This window comes from Aristolochia californica, unplaced genomic scaffold (genome assembly GCF_029961685.1).
Source record: "Aristolochia californica isolate CCGP_79_NKW_82.1479 unplaced genomic scaffold, dmAriCali1.0.hap1 SCAF_10, whole genome shotgun sequence".
Taxonomy (NCBI): domain Eukaryota; kingdom Viridiplantae; phylum Streptophyta; class Magnoliopsida; order Piperales; family Aristolochiaceae; genus Aristolochia; species Aristolochia californica.
This window is the reverse complement of record NW_027181771.1, coordinates 7,617,262-7,639,696: the sequence shown is the minus strand read 5'-3', so window position 1 is coordinate 7,639,696 and position 22,435 is coordinate 7,617,262. Positions and strand designations below refer to the sequence as shown.

Below are 22,435 nucleotides of genomic sequence, written 5' to 3'. Positions count from 1 at the left end.
TATTTTGATTTAGGATGAAAATGGAGGCGTTAAGTGCAAAAATAAGTTAATTGGGCGATTCTGGATAATTTCAATATTGCTTCGTAATCTGGGCATAACTCTCTCATCCAAGCTCTGATTTAGATGATTCAAGATGATATGGAACGCCAAGAAAATTTTCTACAACTTTTATGTTTTGAATTTTGAGATATGCTGGCTGAATCCAGGTCGAAATCTGGCTTGAAGTTTCGACACATGCACTGTGACGTGCCCACCCCCCCCCCCCCCCCCCCCCCCCTATCCTTGTACTTGGAGCATAAAATTAGACTAATCACTCTTCGTGGGAATGATCCTTACTCGCACTGCTACATATATTTTGGCTGCCTACAACAGCACACCATAGTGTCCAAGTTTATGTTCAAAGGGTAGGTCGTAAAAAGCCTCTAATAGCATTTCTTTGGTTGGTTATATTTTTTATTACTTAGTAGCAATGCCTATAGGCTTACTACCTAGCAGAACGAGAGTGTGCCCAAATCCAACTTGAGTCAAATAGAGTTAGCTTGTTTTACATCACTAAAAGTGGGTGAGTATTATACTACCCTTAGAACTAGATACTAGTGTTTCTTAACTCTTCATTGGCCTATGGGTATCAGTGTTAGGAGTCTTGTCATTTAGTCAAAAATGATATTTCTTCTCTCATATTAGTTTTGGGCAACGTAGGTCTCTTGGTGTCATGGATCCACGACTTCAGGGGGGGAAAGTAAAATGAGAAGGACAATGAAGAGTTCACAAGTGGTGGAGAAGTTTTGATCAAAATTAGAGACTAGAGTCAAGTTTTGACAAGATATCCAAGGGGGAGAATGGAAGATACAAATTTTGTGAAGTGATCGAGTGTAAAATCAAAAGAAAGATCAAGAGGAAGTTGAAGATATGTGAGCTGATTTCTTCGCTGATTAGACCTAAGCATGGAAACTTTTTTGTTTTTATTTTTTTATTTTGATAAACTATGTAACAAGTTGACGTTGTAAAAGGTAGCATGAGGGGAGTGTTAGAAGATACAAGTTCTATTTAGGTTTCCAAGAATGTGGTTTCTTACAAAATCTTGTCTCTAAGGGTGTAAAAGGAGAAATAATATTAGTCTTTTTGTCACTATTTTATATTATAAATAAGAGATAAGAAGGATCATAATTACTTCCTCTTCTTATTTAACGTAAATTGTTTTCTCTAGCCCTCTCTTCCCATGTTTTTTTCCTCTCCTACCTACGTTCTTGAATGATTAGTTGAATTTATTTGAAGATATAAAAGCCAAATAACTCAAGTTCAACAAGAAATCAAGCAAATACATTCTATTTGACTTTTGAAAATGTAGCCTAATTGAAGAGGAGATTTGAAAATCACAACATATAGAAACTTGTTGGGCACTTTAACTAGCAACCGGATCAAATTTTAGCATTAATCAAAGCATTGGTGTACTTGAGCTTTTTGGAAAACCTAATAAATTGAGCTTATAGTTTCCAAATCAGCCTTCAAAGATGATTTCAAACCATAAGAGTACTTTAGAAAGTTTTGTGGTCATTATGACATGCTTCTCTCATGAAAAACGACAAACAAAAAAAATATCATGGATAACAAGGCTCTAACAGTCTAAAATAGAGTCATTATCCAAATTTTTCCTAAAAAATATAAGAAATACTTAAAATTTATTGGTTTGAGTTGCTAATCATAATGGTAGGTCACTTAAAAGATTTAGAGACATAACTTATGATGATCGACACTCAAAATCCACTTTTACTGTGTTTTGAACGACACCATTCAAATGTTTTTCTTCTTGGACAATTTGGACAATTTCTATTTGAGCCACCATTCAAAATACTTGAGTGGTATTTGAATGTTGGGGCAAGTAGGCAGCTTATTATGTTTCAACCATTATTCAAGTGCTAGTCCTATTTTATGCATTTCTCTTTAAAATGCAACCGCTTTAGACATTAAAATGCTAGTCCTATTTTATGCATTTCTCTTTTCTATCACTCTACCATTCGAATGTTCTTAGTTGCAGAGGTTTAAAATAATTTAAAAATATGTCCAAATTCAGTGAAAACACATCGCTAGCTCCACATGTTCATTATCATCAAAACTTTGGTGGGAAAAGGATCTTGAAACCAGTATTTTCTCAACAATAAAAAAGGGGAGAGTTAAGACGTTCCAACATTAATCTAAAAAAGGAAAAATCATGTACTTATTACTTGGAAAGAAACATTTTACTTCGACTAGTTATTTTAGGATGAATCTAAACCCGACTTTAACAAAACATTTTCTTTCTTATTACTTCTACATATCTCTCAAACTTAATTCCTCTAGCATATTCCATGTTTGAGTTGTTGGTCTTCCATCCTATGATCTCATGGGAGACATTGAAGGCATCAATCCACCTCCTAAAACAGTTTCTTCTAGCACCCTTTTGTGAAGTTAGTGAAGAGCCCCCTCTCCACCCACCTAGCATATGAACAATATCATTGTAGGAACTCCTTGTGAATTAGTTGACCATTACTGTGAGGGATGAGTGCTAAGCCACATTGTTGGTTTACGAACATTCAGAAAGGTACAAATTAAATGTGAAACTACATGTCTCAATCAATTAAACAAAAAATTGAGAGTTCTATCTCCATCAACAACTTCAAATCTTAAGCAATGAGACATCTTCTCTTGATCAAGAGAATTTCTATAATTTTAAAATATTTGTATTCTCTTGTTGGCATTTACTGTCTAACAGAAGATTTGGACAAAGCTTTTTGGTTTCTAAATAGACTTGGATCAAAATTTAAATCCTCTGTTCCCTAAAAAGTCACCCATTTGCACCCAGGACTACACTGACCTATTCTTCTTTGAGTATTATGGTGGTGTAGCAAAAGAAATCTAAGAATGCATATTTGGATAAGGTTAGAAGGGGATTGGATCACTATTGGATTGGGTGTTGATTTAGTTTATAGGGATATTTTTGTCCAATATCAATAGAGCAAAGAGTTAGCTTTGTGTGGACTCGAAGAAGAGAAGAGGTAGAGTCACAATAGTATGTTAGGAGATAATTAGTCTTAAAATCCTCATCTTATCTGATTATGAAGATAACAAATCATTGGGAAGTGATCATGTGCTTAAGAAAACTTTGGACAAACATTTAAATCAAGTTCAATCTTCTATAACCATGTCTTTTCAATTGGTAAAGCACAATTATTTGAATAGTTTTGCAAATTGAAAGTGAAGAAGGCCAAAAAACCACACCATATGAATAATGGGACTTTTAAGTATTCCAATGATGCATCAAAGAAAAGTCAAGTGAAATATTGAAAAGGAAAGACCATTCAAACAATATGACCAATACTCAAACATTATTGTAAACAAAGAGTTGAAATGGACAAACCATTTGAATAGTTTATTTCAATATTTAAATGATGAGGCACATAGAAGCTAACATAAGCATTGAAAGAAAAAGAACCATTCAAATAATAGTGTCAATAGTTTGAACAATATGCATTTCTGAAGAGAGAGCATTAGAATAGTTTAATGGCTGACCAAAAAGTTGTTGAATCAAATTCTAACTTTCGTTTAATCCCATCAGGTTTTCAAATTATGTGACTTACCATTGTGATTAATAGCTCAAGACACAAAATTTAAGCATTTTACTTGATAATTTTTTAACTAGGTTTTCAGCAATATTTGCAAAAACACAAAAAGTCCATTTTTTAGCCAAACAACTATGTTTTTTATGTTTATTTAAAAGTTTTCTTGCTCCATTTTTCACAACAACATATGTTTGAGTTTGCTATTCATTTGAAATAACTAAGTACATTTGATGCTTCTATTGTGAAATCTTTAGTCATCTTAGTTGTTTTCATCATTGTAATTGTTTTTGTTGATTGTTAAATCATACTCCTTCCTTTAGCAAAGTACATTTGAGCATTGACTTCCAAATCTTACAATTGATTGAAGCAATTTTACAAAACTCTGTCCTCGCTTGAGCTTCCAAAAGTATGCCTGCAGTTTAACTTATCAGCATTGATAACATTTAGTGAGAGAGAAAGGCATTTTCTCAAGCACTACAAGTAGGTTATATTACATCAATCTTCACTAAGCCACACACACATACCAAGGGACCATTTGGGAAAATCAATTGTCCTGTAGAAAAACTAAATGACCTTTGACTAACTATCTTGTGTTTGTGCCACCAAAGGAAACAATGGAAAGGCTAATCAAAATGTTTATGCTTGCATTATAAAAACACAAAAATTATAAAAAAAAAAAAAAACTATATGAATAACAAAGTAGAAGTATGTAGGGTGACTGGCAGAGGAGACTGAAAGCTCCAAATTTATTTTTCCAGTATGTTTATTTTTATAATAGAAAAGTCATCTTTAAATTTATTTGCTCTTTTTGTAGGAAAAAAAAAATTGGAATGAAAAATTTTTCATCTCAAAAACCTGCAGAAATACTTGAAAGGTGTGGTCCAATCAATTGACAATGAAAATCCTCACAATCAAACTCAATCTCAAGTCCTCACAGGTAGAAGAAGCATGGTCACCATCTCAACTCGGGTAAAAAGAAATCTTCAGTTCAGCTGCTGGAAAGCATTTTTAAAGCAGGGTACAGTTTCATCTAAGACTGACCTTACCCAACTCAAGTACTCCAAAGTAAAATCAACTGAGATACAAGAACTGGCAAATTTTTAGCTTCAGGAAGTTTAACAATGAGAAGAAACGTCTCTGTTTTGAATAAGAACAATTTAAAATAATTGAAATGAGCCTGCACAAAATATGTCATCTTCAATGACGATTCCCCCTATTCAAGGAAAGAGTTTCACTCCAACAAAGATGAGAGACAAAAAAAAATGTTTGATAAGCAATGACAATTATCCACTTTCATGGTGAGCTTCTAAAAGGTATAAAAGAATTCCCGAATCAAACATCCTGTCAGACCTCATTTGACAATGGTACATACTGCAGAGGCAAAAAATGTTACAATCACGGAATCAAGCTATGCTCATCAGCCTCATCAAAACTTTTTTCTCACTTTGTATCAAACAATGAGTAAATGTTCTCTTTGGATACAATTACTTCATAATCTGCGATCATCTCATGTTGCATAGCATGTCAGTTAAGACTATCAGAAAAAGTTGCAGCTTAGTAGTTGACTGGATTGTAGGAACCTCGACTGCCTTGAGAGTATCTTCTGGCTTTTCTTAATAATGATTCAAATAGACCCTGAAAATGAGATTGAATTATGACATAAGCCTATATGACGCTAGGGTGCTCCAATATGAACATCTAAAAATTTCTGTTTTTGAATGGCAACATTTAACACTCTGCTCTTAATTTAGGAAATATGTAGTATAGAAACAATTATTGGCTAATGAGATGGATCAAAAAAGAAAGGGGCCTGGTGGAGATACCAGTATGCCACCAATCACCTAAGTGTACAGTCGGAGGTATAAGACCTCCCCAGGACCCACCATATTGTGGTTGGGTGATTTATCATTTTTATAATTTTTTTATTTTATATTATTTTTATCTTCCCAAATTTTACGAGATTTATTAGTTATTGATTTTTATCTCTTTTGAAATTTGATTGAGAATTCTCTTATTATTAATTGGTTGTAACTATGAGGGAGATTGATGATAATGAAATAGACCCCCAAGACCTCGAAGTCTTGCTCATAGTGCAGGACCAATTAAGGTGCTGAAAAAGAGTAGGATCTAATGTTTATGTTGTCGATTTGCCACTTGAATCTGAAATTAACTCCACTTTTTAACATTGAGGATTTCATAGCATACAGGGGTCATTCATCCATCCCTGATGATCCTTTTTATCTGACTCCTTCTGACTCTACCACATCGTCTAATACGGCGCCTATTGTGAAGAGGTTGGCCAATACAACCTAAAAGACTAGTCGTTTAAGTGCGGAAAGCCAACCTATTCAAGAGAGGTGGACCAGAACCACCTCTGACACCCACCCCGCCCCTTACCGCTCCCCGCGGGATTCGAAGGCGGGACATGCCGGACCTGGCTCTGATACCATGTCAAGATTTTCCGAAGATTATTTTGATTTCCCGAAACAAGAGGTCAAAATCGATCTCTGATTTTCTGTTCGATACATAGATATAGAGGTTTAAAATAGAAACTACAATAATGCCCTTATAAGATACAAAATTACAATAATGCCCCTCAAATTGATGCGGGTAAATCAACTAACAACAATTTGCCAACCAAAAATTGATGTTACTGCTAAGTCATTGCTTTGGTGAAGACATCGACCACTTGGAGATCTGAAGAAATGTAAGGAAGAGAGATCACCCGACTATCCAAGGTTTCGCGGATAGAATGACAATCAACCTCAATGTGCTTGGTGCGTTCATGGAAAACGGGTTGGTGGCAATCTGAATAGCACTAGAGGGGTAGAAGAGGGGTAGAAGTAGTCTGAGGGAACTCAAGCTCCGCAAGAAGACCGCGTAGCCATACAATCTCAGAACAAGCCGTAGACATGGCATGATAGTCAGCTTCAGTAGAGGATTTAGAAACACGATCTTGTTTCTTACATCTCCAAGAAATTAAGGCATCACCTAAAAACATACACCAACCCGTAGTAAAGCGACGGCTATCTGGACACCCAGCCCAATCAGCATCACTGTAAGCAATAAGTGGAAGAGAGGAACCTGTAGGAAAGAATAACCCACGAGTAGGAGAACCTCGAAAATAGCAGATGATGCGTCGAACTGCAGCAATATGGAGATGATGAGGAAAGGACATAAACTGACTGACCTGATGAATGGCATAGGAGATGTCGGGGCGATTAGTGTTCAAGTAGATGAGACTCCCAACCAAGTGCCGATAAAGAGTAGGGTCATCTAAAAGGTCCCCTTCATCTTTCCTGTATTTGACATTTACCTCCATAGGAGTATCAACAGAAGAAGTATCCTCCAAACCAGCCAAGGTAATAATATCTTGAAGATACTTATGTTGGTTTAAGAAAATACCATTGGCCCGATGATGGACTTCCAGTCCTAAGAAGTACGTGAGTTGGCCAAGATCTTTCATATGGAAAGTGGCATGTAACACCTGCTGCAGCTTGGTAATCAGTCCAGAGTCAGTGCCAGTAGAAGACGACGTTGTCTGGCTGTGGGAAGGGAGGCAAGGGTCTGGTGAATCTTTTCGGTTTAGGCACGGATTCTGGCATCAAAGGTGGTTCCGGTCCACCTCTCTTGAATAGGTTAGTTTTCCGCACTTAAATGACTAGTCTTTTAAGTTGTATTGGCCAGCCTCTTGACATGGTATCAGAGCTGGGCACGCCACGTCCCGCATTCGAATCCTATGAGAGGCGGTCAAGAATGGACAGGGTGGGTGTCAGAGTGGTTCCGTCCACTCTTCTAGGCGGTAGCTTTCCGTACCTAATAGATCGGTCTTTTGGGTGTATTGGCTAGCCGCTGTCACCTATTCCCACCCCTGCAGTCCTTTTGATTCCTTCCCCTCCCCCCAGCACAAAACATACCATATTGATGTTATTTTAGATGAATAAGTAGTTTTTACTAGGAGTGGCAAAGTTCAACGTTTCTTAGTACGTTGGGTGGGGCGTCTAGACTCAAACAACACTTGGATTTCTCACGAGACATTGTAGCAATTGGACCCAATTTTGTTTGAGTACTATCAGAGTCATCAAGAGTTATACTCGACAGGGTCGAAATTCGCCTACCACGGGAGAGTTGGTGAGGACACCAATATGCAACCGATCACCTAAGTGTATACTCAGAGACATAGGGCCCCACCATAACTCACCACATTGTGGTTGGGTGATTCAACATTTTTATAATTTCTTTATTTTATTTTATTTTTATCTTCCCTGATTTTACAAATTTATCAATTATTGATTTTATCTCTTTTGAATTTTGAATTGAGATTTCTCTTATTATTAATTGATTGTAACTGTAAGGGAGATTGATGATAATGAAATAGAAATTTTGCTTCTACTGTTTCCACCTTTCCCATTCTTTCTCTTCTTCCTCTCTATTCTTCTCCTTTCTTCTTCTTCTCAATGCCTCCTCCTTCTCTGTTTCTCTTCCCTTCTTTCCCAATTCCATCATCGGAATCATTAAATCAAAATGACGACATCGCTCCCCATCAGGGCCTCTCTGAAACTACGAAAAAAGGGAGCTTAAATTTCTCTAAGTAAGCGTCTCACTAAGAGAATTCCTACATGTATGCTTTTCTTGTCCTCTGAGAGATCTAACATACCAACACAGAAGTGTTGCCATAAAGACAACATTGAGCTGTCATAACTCCTCGTTGGTGGGAGCAATGGACATCTATCTAACAGTATTTCAGGCCTACCATACCAACGCTGAAGTGCTACTATAAAGAAAATTTGGTGGTCACAACTCTCTACTGGAAGTTTAGAGAGCTGAATTTTAATGAAAATAGAGAATTAGTGCATCATCTTTGAAAAGGAACACAAAATTTCAACAAATGTAACAGAACTGCTGTTCTCTAATTTATTAGAGTATATGCTGACAAGACATTTCAAAGGAAAATGGATACACACCTGTAATCTTTGTGGTAGACTGAGCCACAAATCCAGGTTTGGAATAACCTATAAGAAAAAAATAGCATGCATAAGCCCCACTCTAAAATAAGTAAGCATGTAATGCAACTTTTTCTTTATATTTTTTGTTTAATGTACACACACACTACATACATATTATTATCAAATACCCCACAGAGAGATTTGAGCTCAAGACCTCACACTAGAAATTTCTCCTTGACCATTGAGCCAGAGGCCCAATCCATAATGCAGCTCATACTTAACAACTGTACTGGAAATCCATAGTCCTTGTAACTTCAAGGAAAATACTATATTTCTTCTTGTCCACAGTATATGGTAACAACATAAAAAGTACAAAATTAACTGCGGCTTATGCTGTCCGTGGCCAGGCACTCTGGACCCCTGACGGTGTAAAGCCTATGGTACAAAGACAATTTAAACAGTTGCAGCAATCAAAGTTACTATTCTAAAAAACGGATTCATTGATCATAGTTAAAAATAGATTTTGCAGATACTCTTAAATGGTCAAAGAGCAATGTCAACCAAATGTCAAACTTTCACATTTCACGAGAACACAAGTGGAAATTTGGAAAGTGGGGCAAATTAAAGTGGGTGAGTTGAGAAGACCATTCATTCAAGAAGATCACATCATAGAACCAGTAATTCCTTTGTACTTGAACATGTTCTGTACTAAATATTTCGTACAAAGAACTAAGAGGACAAAATAATACACCATCATACTCATAATAATGCACAAAATAATATATAGATAACTAAGCAATGATAAAATACTATATCCTGGATAGCACCTGCTGCTTTCTTAGTATTTCCTTGGCGAGTGATGAAGAAATGACAGAAAAAATGGTCACAAATAAAGAAAAGGAACCACAACAAGAATACTTACTTCTATACCTCGAACACCAAGGAAGAAGAAGCGATAAATTGTACCAGCCAGTAAATACACTCCAAAAATGCATAAAATTCTGAAAGAAAAACAAATATTTAGTAAGACATAAAGAAAATATCATATGCAACTTTGGACATCTCTCTAAAATGATACTTGTAAAATAAGAGAAAAAAAGGATTGAGAAGAAGAGAAAATGAAGGAAAGACTGCATTCAGGAGCAGTCACGTTAGAGAGTATATTCGACCCCTAACTCTCTTTATTAACGGCTTGAGTGATTATATGATAAAAAGTCTAAAATACCCCTCTATACCTTTATCACTTACAGCCTTAAAACAGAAATGAAAAAGGATAAAATTACATCATTGAACATGTCTAATTAACCCCTTTCTAACTATGACTTCAGTACACAATATACCATATTAAATTACCAAAATATCCCCAAACTTTAACACTCCCCCTTAAGTTGGGGAGTATATATGCACCAATCTCAACTTGAAACAAAACTCAACAGACATACATTTTCCAAGGGCTTTGGTAAACAAGTTTCCAACATGGTCAGTTGTCCTTAAATATGGAGTGATCACTTTATCTAAATACTATATCACCAATAAAATGGCAATCCATTTCTATATGTTTAATCCACTCATGAAACACTAGATTGCTAGCGAAAACATTGCTACTTGGTTATCACATTTCTGTTTCATAGGACCATTTCCTCCTAACCAAATTCTTGTAACATGGAGTTTACCCACATAAGTTTACTTAGGATGTGTCATTGCTCGGGTAACTACATTTTGTTTTTTGTTTTTTCCAGTTGATAAGGTTACCTCCAACAAACACAATATCCTGTAGTGGATTTCTGTCTAATTTTGATCCTACATAGTCAGCATCAGAAAAACCAACAATGTCTAAGTGCTTATGTGGTTCATACTGCAATCCTTCTCAAGAAGCTCCCTTTAAGTACTGCAAAATTCCTCGTGCTACCTCAAGATGTACTTTCCTGAGAATGTCCACAAACTGACTCGCAACTCTAATTGCAAATGATACATCAGTCTAGTAACAATAATATAAATAGAGAGAATAGAGGAGAAGAGTGCTTGAAGCTGCACTCTTTAGAGGCAAAAAATCGAGCCTCCCTCTTCTTTTATTTCACTTAAGTAGTTACAATGGTAAGATTACAATAACCCCTCATAACCTCTACTTACATAACTTTATGTTTTTTTTTTTTTTTTTTTTTTTTTTGAAAGAGTGAAGATTTTATTGCAAGAAACTAAAAATTACTTCAAAGGAGGCCTCCCCTTACAACAAGGGATTGCAGGGAAGGACTCAATTTAGCACAAGTATCAACAACTGAATTCGCTAATCTAAGAATATGAGACTAAATACAAGGAATAGTAGATATAAGATCTAAGATGTCCAGAAACAGGTGCCAATGATGCCAAGAAGGGAATGTGGAGGACGAGCACTACCCAATAACCACCTTGGAGTCACCTTCCACAATGAATTAGCCGATAAAACACTCGTGAGCCATGAAGGAAGTCGGAGAGCTCAGCCGCAGTCAACTCCACAATGCTGAGAGGTCCGGAATAGGAGATGAGGGGGTGCCCTCAGAATCGAATAACACACCACCAAATCCCTCAATCCCAGGATTGCTAAAAGTGTTTCCATCAAAGTTGAGTTTGAGATGACCGGCCGGGGGAGGAATCCAACAAGCTACCCTGGGAGGGATGGGGAAGGAGCGGACATTTGAGCGATTGTACGCCAGTTTGTGCAAAGGGGGCATTCATCAAGCAATCGAATTCCTTCCTGATGTGCATTCAAGCCGAGATTAGGCCAGTGGCAAGGCAAGAAACTTCAGTAGCCGGGCCTGGAGTCACGCATGGTTGGTAGAGTCACCCAGGGTTGAGTGGGTGAGCTGAGTTTACTCCTTGGCCAGATCGCCAACAGGTACCCAGGAGTCACAGCAGAGTTCACTGAAGGCGATGCTAATCCAATAGATGGAACAATCGACCAAAAGCTTCATGAGAGAGTGCCCACTAACTTCATTAATACAAGTCAGAATTTAACCAAACTTGAACCATAGGTTCCTAACATGACATACATTATATAGCTAACTCCAGAATTATACACTAATACTAAAAAATGACTAGAATACCCTTACAAATATTTTAATATTCCCCCTCAAGCTGAAGTGTATATATCAAGAAGCCCAACTTTTTAGAAAAAATTTCAAACTCTTTCTTACCCAAAGCTTTAGTGAAAATGTCACCAGTCTGATCAGCTGATATAACATATAGTGTGACCATTGCTCCACTCATAATGGCATCTTGAGTGAAATGACAATCAACCTCTACATGTTGTATGTTCATGGAATACAGGGCTGTTAGCAATGAAGATGGCAGCTTGATTATCACAATGGATAGTCAAGGCCTATGTAGTAATAAAATTCAGCTTTGGGATGCCTCCAAATGAACCTTATGGGGATATTCCATAAACTGGCTGACCATACAACAAAAGATATATCTGGACCTGTGACAATAGCATAAATGAACTTACCTACCAGCCATTGATACAAAGTCTTTTCTCTGAGCTCTAAACTATCATGTCCATGGAGGTTATGACCAACTTCTATAAGAGTTTGTGCAGGCGTAGTCCCTAGTAACCCATACATGTGGAGCATATCTATCACATATTTCCCTTGAGTTAACACAATTCCTGTTGTACTCCTAGCAATCTCAATGCTCAAAAAGTAATGTAGGGACCCTAAGTCTTTTATTTAAATATGTTTTGCACGATGAATTTTCACTTCCTCAATTCTTCACTTGTCACTTCTTTTCTTTTTTTTTTTTTTTTTAAATGGTGATGATTTTATTTCAAAAGAAAGCAAAATAATACATCAAGAGAGGCCTCCCTTTACAACAAGAAATGAAGGGAGGGACCCAATTTAGCACAAGAGTCTGCAGGCGAATTGGTTGATCTATGTACATGAGACTAGGAGCAGAGGATAGAAGAGATGAGGTCCATAATATCAAGAAATAACTGCCAATGACGCCATGGAGGGGAGGGAGAGGAGCACTATCCAATGACCACCTAGGAGTCCCCTTCCAAAATGATCGGGCCATAAAATGATTATGAAAGATACGAAGATCATGAAGAAGATCTGAGAGCTCCGTCGTGGTCTAGTCAGCAATGCCAAGGGGTGCGGAGTAGGAGATAAGAGCTGAGCCACCTGGGTCAAAGATCACCCCACCAAAACCTGCCAATCTAGGACTCTCGAGAGTGTTGCCATCAAAGTTGAGCTTAAAGTGACCGACAGGGAGGGGGGAGAAGAGATGAGGCTCGTGGCAATGGAATCCAGGAAGTGATGAGGCCTGTGGCAATGCAAGTGACTTCAGCAGCCGAACGGGAGGCACAGTCAAAGCACCAAGAGTTCCTTTCCTTCCAGAGGAACTAAGGGATGTGAGCAACACATGCTGATAAAAGGAGCTTAGCTAGATTGCGTAGACAGACCCTAGAGGAGTAGCGACATATGGTGCTCAAGTCATGGGGGATGCAAAACTGGAGACCCATAACGCTGAGGAGAGAAGTCCAAATCTGTCAGGCAAAGGAGCAATGCAGAAAGATGTGATAAGCAGTTTCTTCCTCTAATCCACAAAAAGAGCAAAAGGGGTCAAGAGAGAGTGTTGTCACGCCGAAGGAGATTGTCAATAGTGAGGACTATTGCGGCAGGCACTCCACAGGAAGAATCTCACCAAAGGGGGTGCCAAGAGATGCCAAGCAATGGCGGCCGGATGGGTAACGGGGGGCCTAGTCCAGTCCATGAGGAGTACGTAGGCTAAGGAAATGGAGAAATGGCCACTGTAGTCAGGGAGCCAAATCATTTCGTCAGCCACATAAGCATGAAGTTTAATTCCACCAAAGCCGTCAATCAGGTCACATATAGTAATGGCCTCCTCGTTAGTGAGGTCATGCCTCAAGCGAAGGTCCTAGGAGCCATTTCCCCAAACATCAACAACAGAGAGATCACGGCAAGTGGTGAGCTAGAGAAGCCAGGGGAAGGAAGAGGCAAGAGGACCATAACCCAACCACCAATCAGTCCAAAAGCTAAGGCTAGAACCATCGCCAACAAAGTAACGGATAGCAGAGCGAAAGACTAGGAGTAGATGGAACATGGTTTTCTAAATGGGAGAGAGATGATGTTTACTGCCATCAGTGATCCATCTAGCCACAAGACACTGGAGCTTGGAGGACACCATCGGTTTCCAAAAGGCCGTCGAGTTGGAGTTGAGTTTTCAAAACCACTTGAGAAAGAGAGCAGATCCCATCTCATTGGTACATCTGATCCCAAACCGCCCAAGGACTTTAGCATATAAACATCTTCCCAGCTAATAAGGTGATAGTGAAATTCATTGTTGGTGCCACGCTACAGGAATCGTCTCTTGATCGTGTCAATGTCCAGCAAACAGAGGTGGGGTAAGGCAGAAACAAGAGGAAGTAGTTGGGTATACCAGCCAGACAAGAGTTGAAGAGAGCCAATCTTCCTGCTTTGGAGAGAAGCCTACCCTTCCAAGTAGACAACCACCGCTCTAGCCTCTCAATTACCAAGGCCCAAAGCCCCCTATGTGGTTTGCAATCAATAAAAGGGAGGCCGAGGAAGGAGGATGAGAGAGATGATCGAGCAACCCATGGTGTCTGCCATAAGCTGAAGAAGAGGGGGCTCAATATGGATACCCATAATAGTCGTCTTCCTCCAATTAATCTTCTGACCAGAAGTGATCTCAAAGAGGCCAAGTAGAGTTTTGATATTGTGGATTTGATCAAGCCTGCTAGTACCGAAGCAAATAGTGTCATAAAAAAACTACATCAGTGGAATATCAAAGTAGCTTCGATCTGAGACGGTGTTAAGCCATCCAAGGTTACGAGTGGAGTAACACATGGAGGACAGGTACTCGACGATAATATTGAAGAGTGGAGTAAAACATGGAGGACAGGTACTCGACGATAATATTGAAGAGCAGCGGCGAGAGGGGGTCTCCTTACCAAATGCAACCATGGAAGAAGCAACAAACAATGGCGTTGAGAAGAAGAGAGTATGAGGCCGATGAAATGCAACTACAAATCCAAAACCTCCATCGGTCACCAAAACCCATGCGTTGTAAGAGATCATCTAGGTGGGACCAGCTCACCCGATCATCTAGGAGGGATCAACTCATGCGGTCCAAAGCTTTTTCAAGCTCAAGCTTGAGGACAAAACGGGGGAGACCCAACTTGACGAAGTGATCAATAATCTCACGAGTAGCGAAGGCAGAGTCAAGAATGTCTCGGTCGTGGATAAGAGCACTTTGATCGTAATGGATCACGATGGGGAGAACAAGCTTAAGACGGTGAGCCAAGATGCGAGGATTGACCTTGTATGGGCTAGAGACAAGACTTATCGGCCTGAAGTCATGCGGATGCTCAACGTTGGCTTTCTTAGGCACCAGAGCAATAAGGGAAGCACCAACACTTTTAAAAGTGATGCCACGAACATAGAAGCTATGAACCATGGAGAGAATATCCGTCCTCAAGGTAGGCCAAAAGAGTATAGAATTCACCATTATATCCATCAAAGCCTACGCCCCTATCATGAGGGAAACCCATAACAACGTCCTCAACTTCAAAGTCCAAGAAGGGGAGCTCAATGAATGTCGCCAAGACAGAAGAGATCAAGGTGAATCTACGATGAGGCAGTCGAGGGCGGTAGTGGCAGTCTTCCCTATAAAGATCTGTGAAGAAACTGAGAAGAGCATCAGTAAAAGAGGCCCTATCCAAAGTAACATCATTGTCAATAGACAAGGAAGTGACTTGATTAGACCTCTGGTAGGCTAAGGCTATAGCATGAAAGACCTTTGTGTTGGTGTTGCCCTCAGCCAGCCACTTAAAAATGGCCCACTACTTCCATTGTACCCGTTCAATGTGAAGAATAGATTGAAGATTAATTTGGAGAGAAATGTGACGAGAGAATTCCTTTTCTCAAAAAAAAAAATAAATAAATAAATAAAAAATGCGATGAGAGAATTCAGCATAAGAAAGGCACATTTGCTCCTCAATCAGGTCAAGGCCAGCAATCTGAGACTGGAGCAAGGACTTATCGATAGTGGTAGAGAGGTGATGTTCCGAAGGACCAAGACTTAAGTTTATCTTTGAGCCATTTTAACTTGCGAGAGAAGGTCCAACAATCATAATTAGAGGTCCATTTGTCAAATTTAGTGTCAATCTGGATGAGCCAATGATCAAAGCCTGCTCGGTTTAAAACAAAGCCAAAAACATTCTCATGGAGCCTAAGCCTAGATAGTATTATAATCCACTTAAACACGTATCACCATAATTCCAATATGTCGTCACAAAATAACCAAGGAATGATCACAATGACTTCTAGAAAAATCCAATGTCATAACTACCCTGTTGAACTTGTAAAACCATGCCTAAGAATCTTTTTAAGACCATAAATAGCCTTATTCAACTTACATACCTTTGCAGTCTTCCCTTGAGCAACATACCCAAGAGGTTGTTCCATATATACCTCCTCATCTAGGTGACCATATAAAAATGCATTTTTAATGTCCAACTGGAGTAATGGCCAACCCTATGTCACTGCCATGGACACAAGAATCCAAACAGAAGATAACAAGGCTATAGAAGAGAAATTTTCAAACACATCTACACCATAAATTTGGGTATATCCTTTAACAATAAGACGTGTCTTATACAGTTAAATAGATCCATCAGCATTGTGTTTGACAGTATATACCCAACGACGACCCATAACTGAAGTACCCAAAGGCCACATAGAGTCCAAGTCCCAAGGTCCAATAGAGCATCCATCTCTACATCCATAGCCTGTTTCGACAAGGGAGATGACAACACTTCTTGCACCGAAGAAGGAAAAGCACAAGAAGTCAATGATAGGGCAAATGTTTTAAAGGACTTCAACAAAGAATGAAAAGAAATAAATTGAGAAATAGGATACAGTGTATAAGTGCAAACAACAATAAGAAGATGGAGATCACTTACCTCATGTGCCTCAAACACAAAAGGTGTTGACTCAGGTTGTAGAGAGTATTTTATGGCGTTGTCCCATGTTTTTTGCATTGATACACCTATAATGATTTTGATACTGGAACCGTGGTAGAGGACTAGACATATCCTCCATAGGACTAGGAGCAATAGGAGCAAGATGAATGGTAACACTAGGGGTAGAATCAGACAAGTGAAAATAAGGAGCATCTTCAAAAAATGTAACATCCGAGGGCACAAAGCTTTTTGGCATAGATAGATAATAATATTTACAACCCTTTTGTGTTTGGGAATATCCCAAGAAAACAAATTTCACAACTTTAGGTGAAAGTTTATCCATTGTTGGTCCAAGTACATGCACAAAACAAACACAACCAAAGACTTGATGACACGAGGGAAATAATTCCACACCAAGCTTGAGAATATGAAATGGAATTTTGACATCAAGTAAGAAAGAAAGCATCTTGCTGATAAGAAAACAGACAGTGAGAACCGCATCAACCCAAAACGATTAAGGAAAATGCATATGAAACAACAATGCATACAACTTCAAGTAAATGGTGATTTTTCCTTTTTGTAACACCATTTTGTTGTGGAGTATACACTCAACTAGATTGATGAATGATGCCTATTTTTTTTTTTTTTGACAAATGATGAATGATGCCTATAGATTGACGAAAAGAATTAAATTTATGATTCCTAAACTCAAGCCCATTGTTTGTACACAAAACACGGAATGAAGCACCAAACTGAGTCTTTATTCATTATAATTTTTTTTAAAATAATCAAACACAGATACAACCAGGTAGATATACTAAAATCACCAATGAACAACAAAAAATACTTATAACCAAAAGTATGGACAACAGGAGCTGGTCCCCATAAATCAGAACTGACGATCTCAAAAAGACTACAACTAGAAGACTGACTAGGAGGAAACAATGCTCATTGGTGCTTTCCAAGTTGACAAGACTTACCTTGAAATTGAGGAGATGAAAATGCAGAAAATAACTGCGATAATTTCCCTAGGGACGAACGACCTAGACAAAAACACCATTGGAAGGGTGTACCATGGACATGAAGCACAGAAGATGCATGTGATGATAATCCCTCCAAATGATGTAATCGATCTCTCTCAAGCCATGAACCAATCATCTTCTTTGTCTAGAGGTCCTAAAATAAACAATGAGAAAGGTAGAAAGTTACTGAACAATTCAAAGACTTTGAGATTTGGCTAACTGAGAGAAGATTGACAAGAAATTTAGGAACAAATAAAACAGAATCGAGAATAGGCTTAATAGTTCCTACTACTAACCAATGAAGACGAGCCATCTGCAAGTGTAACTTGTTTGCACGGCGAACATTGATTAAGATTCAAAAAAAAAAAAAAAACGAAGACATGCCAAACATATGAGAGGATGCACCAAATATCAATAACCATGTAAACACTGGCATACATGCAGAGCAAACTCACCTAACTTAACAAGAGCAGTTGTAGCAACAGGAGTGGATTGAGGCCAAGACGTAGACGCAGACGCTAACTAGGCCACCCACTAAAGTAATTGTTGCATCTCATTTGGAGTCCTAGGCACAATATCACCTATAGGAGTTGCAGAGGTCTCACCTCTCCAAAAAACACTATAATTTGTCCATTCTAACTTACCAAACTTTTTCAACATTTTTTTGAAACATGATTGGTACATCCACAATGGACACACCTATGATCCCCTCTGCATCTGCCACGACCTGAGCTATCTCAACCTCGACCTCTGTTGCTACTACCATGGCTATGAGTGACTGCTGATTGACTAGACTCATGTTGAATATTAAGGATAGAAGCATCAACCAATAGGTGTTTCCTTACCACCATGTGATGTCACAGCTGATTCTACATGCATCACTCTATCAAAAGCATTAGGGAGCGCAGGAATCTCATCTGAAACAAGTAATTGAGATCATACTAGAGCTCGAGACCTTCCAAAAACTTTGCAACATAAATTTGTCTTTGCTACTTCCTCAGTTGTTTTTCATCAATAGTAAATGGGTGATAGATGTTGATTTCTTGTAAGATACCCTAGAACTCACTGTAGTAACCAAGAACTTTCCTATCACCCCTCTTCAAACCAAACAATCTAGAACAGAACTCACAGATCTTTGACAAATTACTTTCCTGCACATATATGGACTAAAGGGGCGTCCAAATCTCCTCAATAGTTTCATAGTTCACAATTAGGTTTTTGAGTTTTGCATCCGTACTATTGAGTAACCAAGTCATTATTTGGCTATTTTTAGCTTCCCAATCATTATTCACTCAAACAGGAACTCAAACAGGAGGATCATCTCTCAAATATTTAGTCTTTCTTTTGGCTTTCAAGTAGATCTGATCTGATTCAAACCAACTTAAGTAGTTCTGGTCATTCACCTCCTCTGTAGTTATCACAGTTGTATCTTTCCATCTGAATAATTTGTCTCCTTAATTGGAGTAAAGACTTCACCAGAATCAGCCATCTCAAAAAACTCAACACATGCACTGATTTATGTGTACACAGGCTACGTGGGCCCCACACAGAGTAATTAGAGCAGGAACAATAGCAATGATTCATATATTAAACCAATTCCACCATCAATGGGCAAAAATCCGAGAAATAACACCACATTTAGGGCAAAATATAGGTGATGTCACCTTTTAGAGGAGTGACAAAGACAATACTATGGTTGCACAAGCAAAAGTTGGAAGATTTCCAATGTTGGACAATTTAAGAGCATAAAATTTTCATAGACTTGATCTAAAATTAACACTTGCGTTATGGCAGAAAGAAATAAAAAATGTCTAACCATTAACTCCAATCAGACGATGATCTGGAAATTTCCCATTCCTGGAATATGCAAACTTCAAGAAGAGGGAAAAAGAACCTCTACAAAGGCCTGGATAAGGATCTTATTGCTTTGATACCACTAAAAAAGTGAGAAATTGAGATAGACAGAGATAAAGGAAGAGAGAATTGAGAGAAAAGAAGAGGAGGGCTTGAGGTTGCACTTGTTGGAAGCAAAAAATCGAGCCTCCCTTTTCTTTTATTTCACTTAACTGGTTATAATGGTAAGATTGCACTAATACCCCTTATAACCTCTACCTATATAACTTCATAAATACAAGTCAGAATTTAACCAAACTTGAACCTTAAGTTCCTAACATGACATATAGTCTATAGCTAACTCCAGAGTATACAATAGTAAGTAAATGACCAGAATACCTTTGCAAATACTTTAACAGTTTTGAAGGAGTTATGTACATACATGATGATGAGAGTTCCAAACCAGCCCCAGCCACTTCCATGACCAGAAATTATAGTAGCGCAGCCCGAAGGATGGCTCATTTTTGCAGCCTAAAGGTACAAAACCCACCGATTAGATATAAAAATAGTAAAGAAAGAAATTATCATAATCACAGACAGGCATAAAGCAATAAAAAATTGGTTGTCCCTGTAAATATTTTCTTCTCAAGTTTCAAAATTCATTATGCCATCTTATCTTTAAACTCTTGACTATTTCTAGAGTGCAAAACCAATGTCACAGTTCTCAAAGTGATTAAATAAAAAATGAACGAGAAAAACAGTCTTCACTCACATAATCACAGGTCCCTGATCTATCCAATGAATATGGACCCTGCAGGATATTTGAAAGTGAAAATTAGGTAAGATCATGATAGGATTACATGATATGTGTAGAATTGAAAACTAACCTGCACTCCATTTGGATCACAGTACACAGATACAGTGAGTGAACAGTTATTTTCGGGCCCTCTAGCTGACGTCTTAATGTTGATGCCTTTGTGAGGATTCATAACATCTGGAATATCATTACCAAAAAAAAGGCAAATATGTAATATTGCATCTAATTATAAACATTACTCAAATTCTGCCATAAATTAATTCACATTATAGAACAGATCATACGTCAGTGCATGAAAGAATCAAGTAAAAAAACAGAAAACACTTAAAACAAAAACTGAAAAAAAATTGTTTTGATAGTTACAAACCAAGAATAAAAACATTTGCTGTTGAAGCTTGCCCAATTGTTTCACAAACATGGTAACCTGCACATAAGACCAGAACCTAGTGACCATACAAAACATTTTTGTTTCTTCTATTCAACTAAAAGCATAGGCTGACTATCTGTAACAAGGTTCACCAAATAGCTGTTAGTGTTATGATCCATGTCAAAAAGATTAAATGGAGTATTTCAGCCAGTTAAAATACTGGTATAGGGGTATTTTAGTCATTTTTACATGCTCATATGGATCTTATAAAGTTATAGCAAGGTAGAGTTCATATTAGAACTCTAATTTTTAATTTTCATTGAATTCTGACTTGTATTTATGAAGTTATGAGTGAGTTTAAAATGAAGGGTAGCATCCTTGTATTTTTCACTTATGCGAGGTTATTAAAAGAGGGCTCAATTTCTGAGCGCTCATTCAAGCAGCCTCAAGTGCTGCTTCCCCTACTCTCTTTATCTCCTTTTCTCCCTTTCTTCTCTTTTAATCCATTCAATATTGTATCTTTTCATAGTATCAGAGCAGTAGAAGTCAATTTTGAGAGGTTCTTCTACACTTTTCTTAGTTCTCTCTACGGTTTTGTGATCCCTATGGAAGTCTCTCTATTGGTAAGGTAAAGGTCAAATTTTTCCCTCTTTTTTCTGTTATTACCATTTGGTTGATGGCTTCAACTACTAATTAAGCAGTTATTATGCCTTACTACCCCTCGTGGATCCTTAATTGGATTTTTTGCTCAATCCATGCCTGTGTCACTTACACTATGCCTACATTTGTTGACTATACTGGCTTCGATCTTGTCTCAGGAGAGTAATTCATCCAGAATATATGAGTTGTATGTCCATTATTTTAATATGTAAAGGGATGACAAATCAGTCACTGACTATTTTACAGAGATGAGAAGTGTTTTGTAGGAAATAAAAACTTTTCATCCTTTTACTACTAATGCAGATGATATTCATGAGAAAAATCAAATTCAGGTGGCAAGGTTTCTAAATGGTCTTGAATCTGAGTATCACCAAATTCGAACACAGTTGTTAGCTAATGATGGTATGACTACTCTTGAACAAGCGTTTAATTGTGTAATTCGGGCAAAAGAAGCAATGGCAAGTAAAAGTGAGAAGGATACGAGAATCAATGATGCAATTGCTCTCAACCTCCACTCATCGTTTAATAAGTCTAAGATCCAAGGTCGAAGGGTAGCAATGGAGTTCATGGTAGAGACTTCTCTACTTGAGGTTGTGGACTTAGTGATAGAAGGGATAGAAAGTGTGTTCATAGTGGCCGCATGAACCATTTTTCTGATAAATGCTAAGAGAAGTTTGGAAACATGGGCAGCCCGCAATGACCCGAAGAGAAAATGTTTCATATACTGGTCCATTAGAATAAATTTAGCAACTACTCCAGCGGCTTGGTCAATTGACCTCCACACCTACTACTACTACCATCAAAGAGCCAAAATTTCTCTTCCTCAGCAAGTGATACAACGGGAAGCACAGGTATGCCAGCACTCAATATGTCCCATTCTCCCTCCAGAATCATTGATTCATGGGCATTCACACATATATCAAGTATGTCTTCTTTTTTTCAATCTATCACTCCTTTTCAGTCCTATCATCATATTACTTTAGCCAATACATCTACCTCCTCAATTCAAGGGAGAGTGCTCTACACACTACACCTTAGATATCCTTGAATTTTGTTCTATTTGTTCCAAATTTTCATGTCAATCTTTTGAATGTTAGTCATATCACTAATTCTCTAAATTGTTTTGTAATTTTCTCCCCTAATTTTTGCATTATTCAAGACTTGCAGACGAAAAAGACTATTGATTTCGAACAACAGAAAGGAGCATTCTACTAGT

The 22,435-nt window shown here is 38.0% G+C and overlaps 1 protein-coding gene across 2 annotated transcripts in view; it reads right to left on the bottom strand.

Moving 5' to 3' along the window:
* Positions 1 to 4,844: 4,844 nt before the first annotated feature.
* The window catches only part of LOC137942716 (uncharacterized), a 29,595-nt gene continuing 12,004 nt past the window's right edge, over positions 4,845 to 22,435 (bottom strand). The window contains exons 5-11 of one of the 2 annotated variants that reach the window (XM_068788450.1): positions 20,560 to 20,616; positions 20,263 to 20,369; positions 20,148 to 20,186; positions 19,818 to 19,906; positions 9,465 to 9,543; positions 8,561 to 8,608; positions 4,845 to 5,231 (exon numbers count right to left, since the gene is read on the bottom strand). In XM_068788450.1, coding sequence (XP_068644551.1) covers positions 5,151 to 5,231; positions 8,561 to 8,608; positions 9,465 to 9,543; positions 19,818 to 19,906; positions 20,148 to 20,186; positions 20,263 to 20,369; positions 20,560 to 20,616 — 500 coding nt within the window. In that variant the 3' untranslated portion in view covers positions 4,845 to 5,150. The remainder of the gene's footprint in view (positions 5,232 to 8,560; positions 8,609 to 9,464; positions 9,544 to 19,817; positions 19,907 to 20,147; positions 20,187 to 20,262; positions 20,370 to 20,559; positions 20,617 to 22,435) is intronic. The other variant, XM_068788451.1, reaches the window with a different exon arrangement.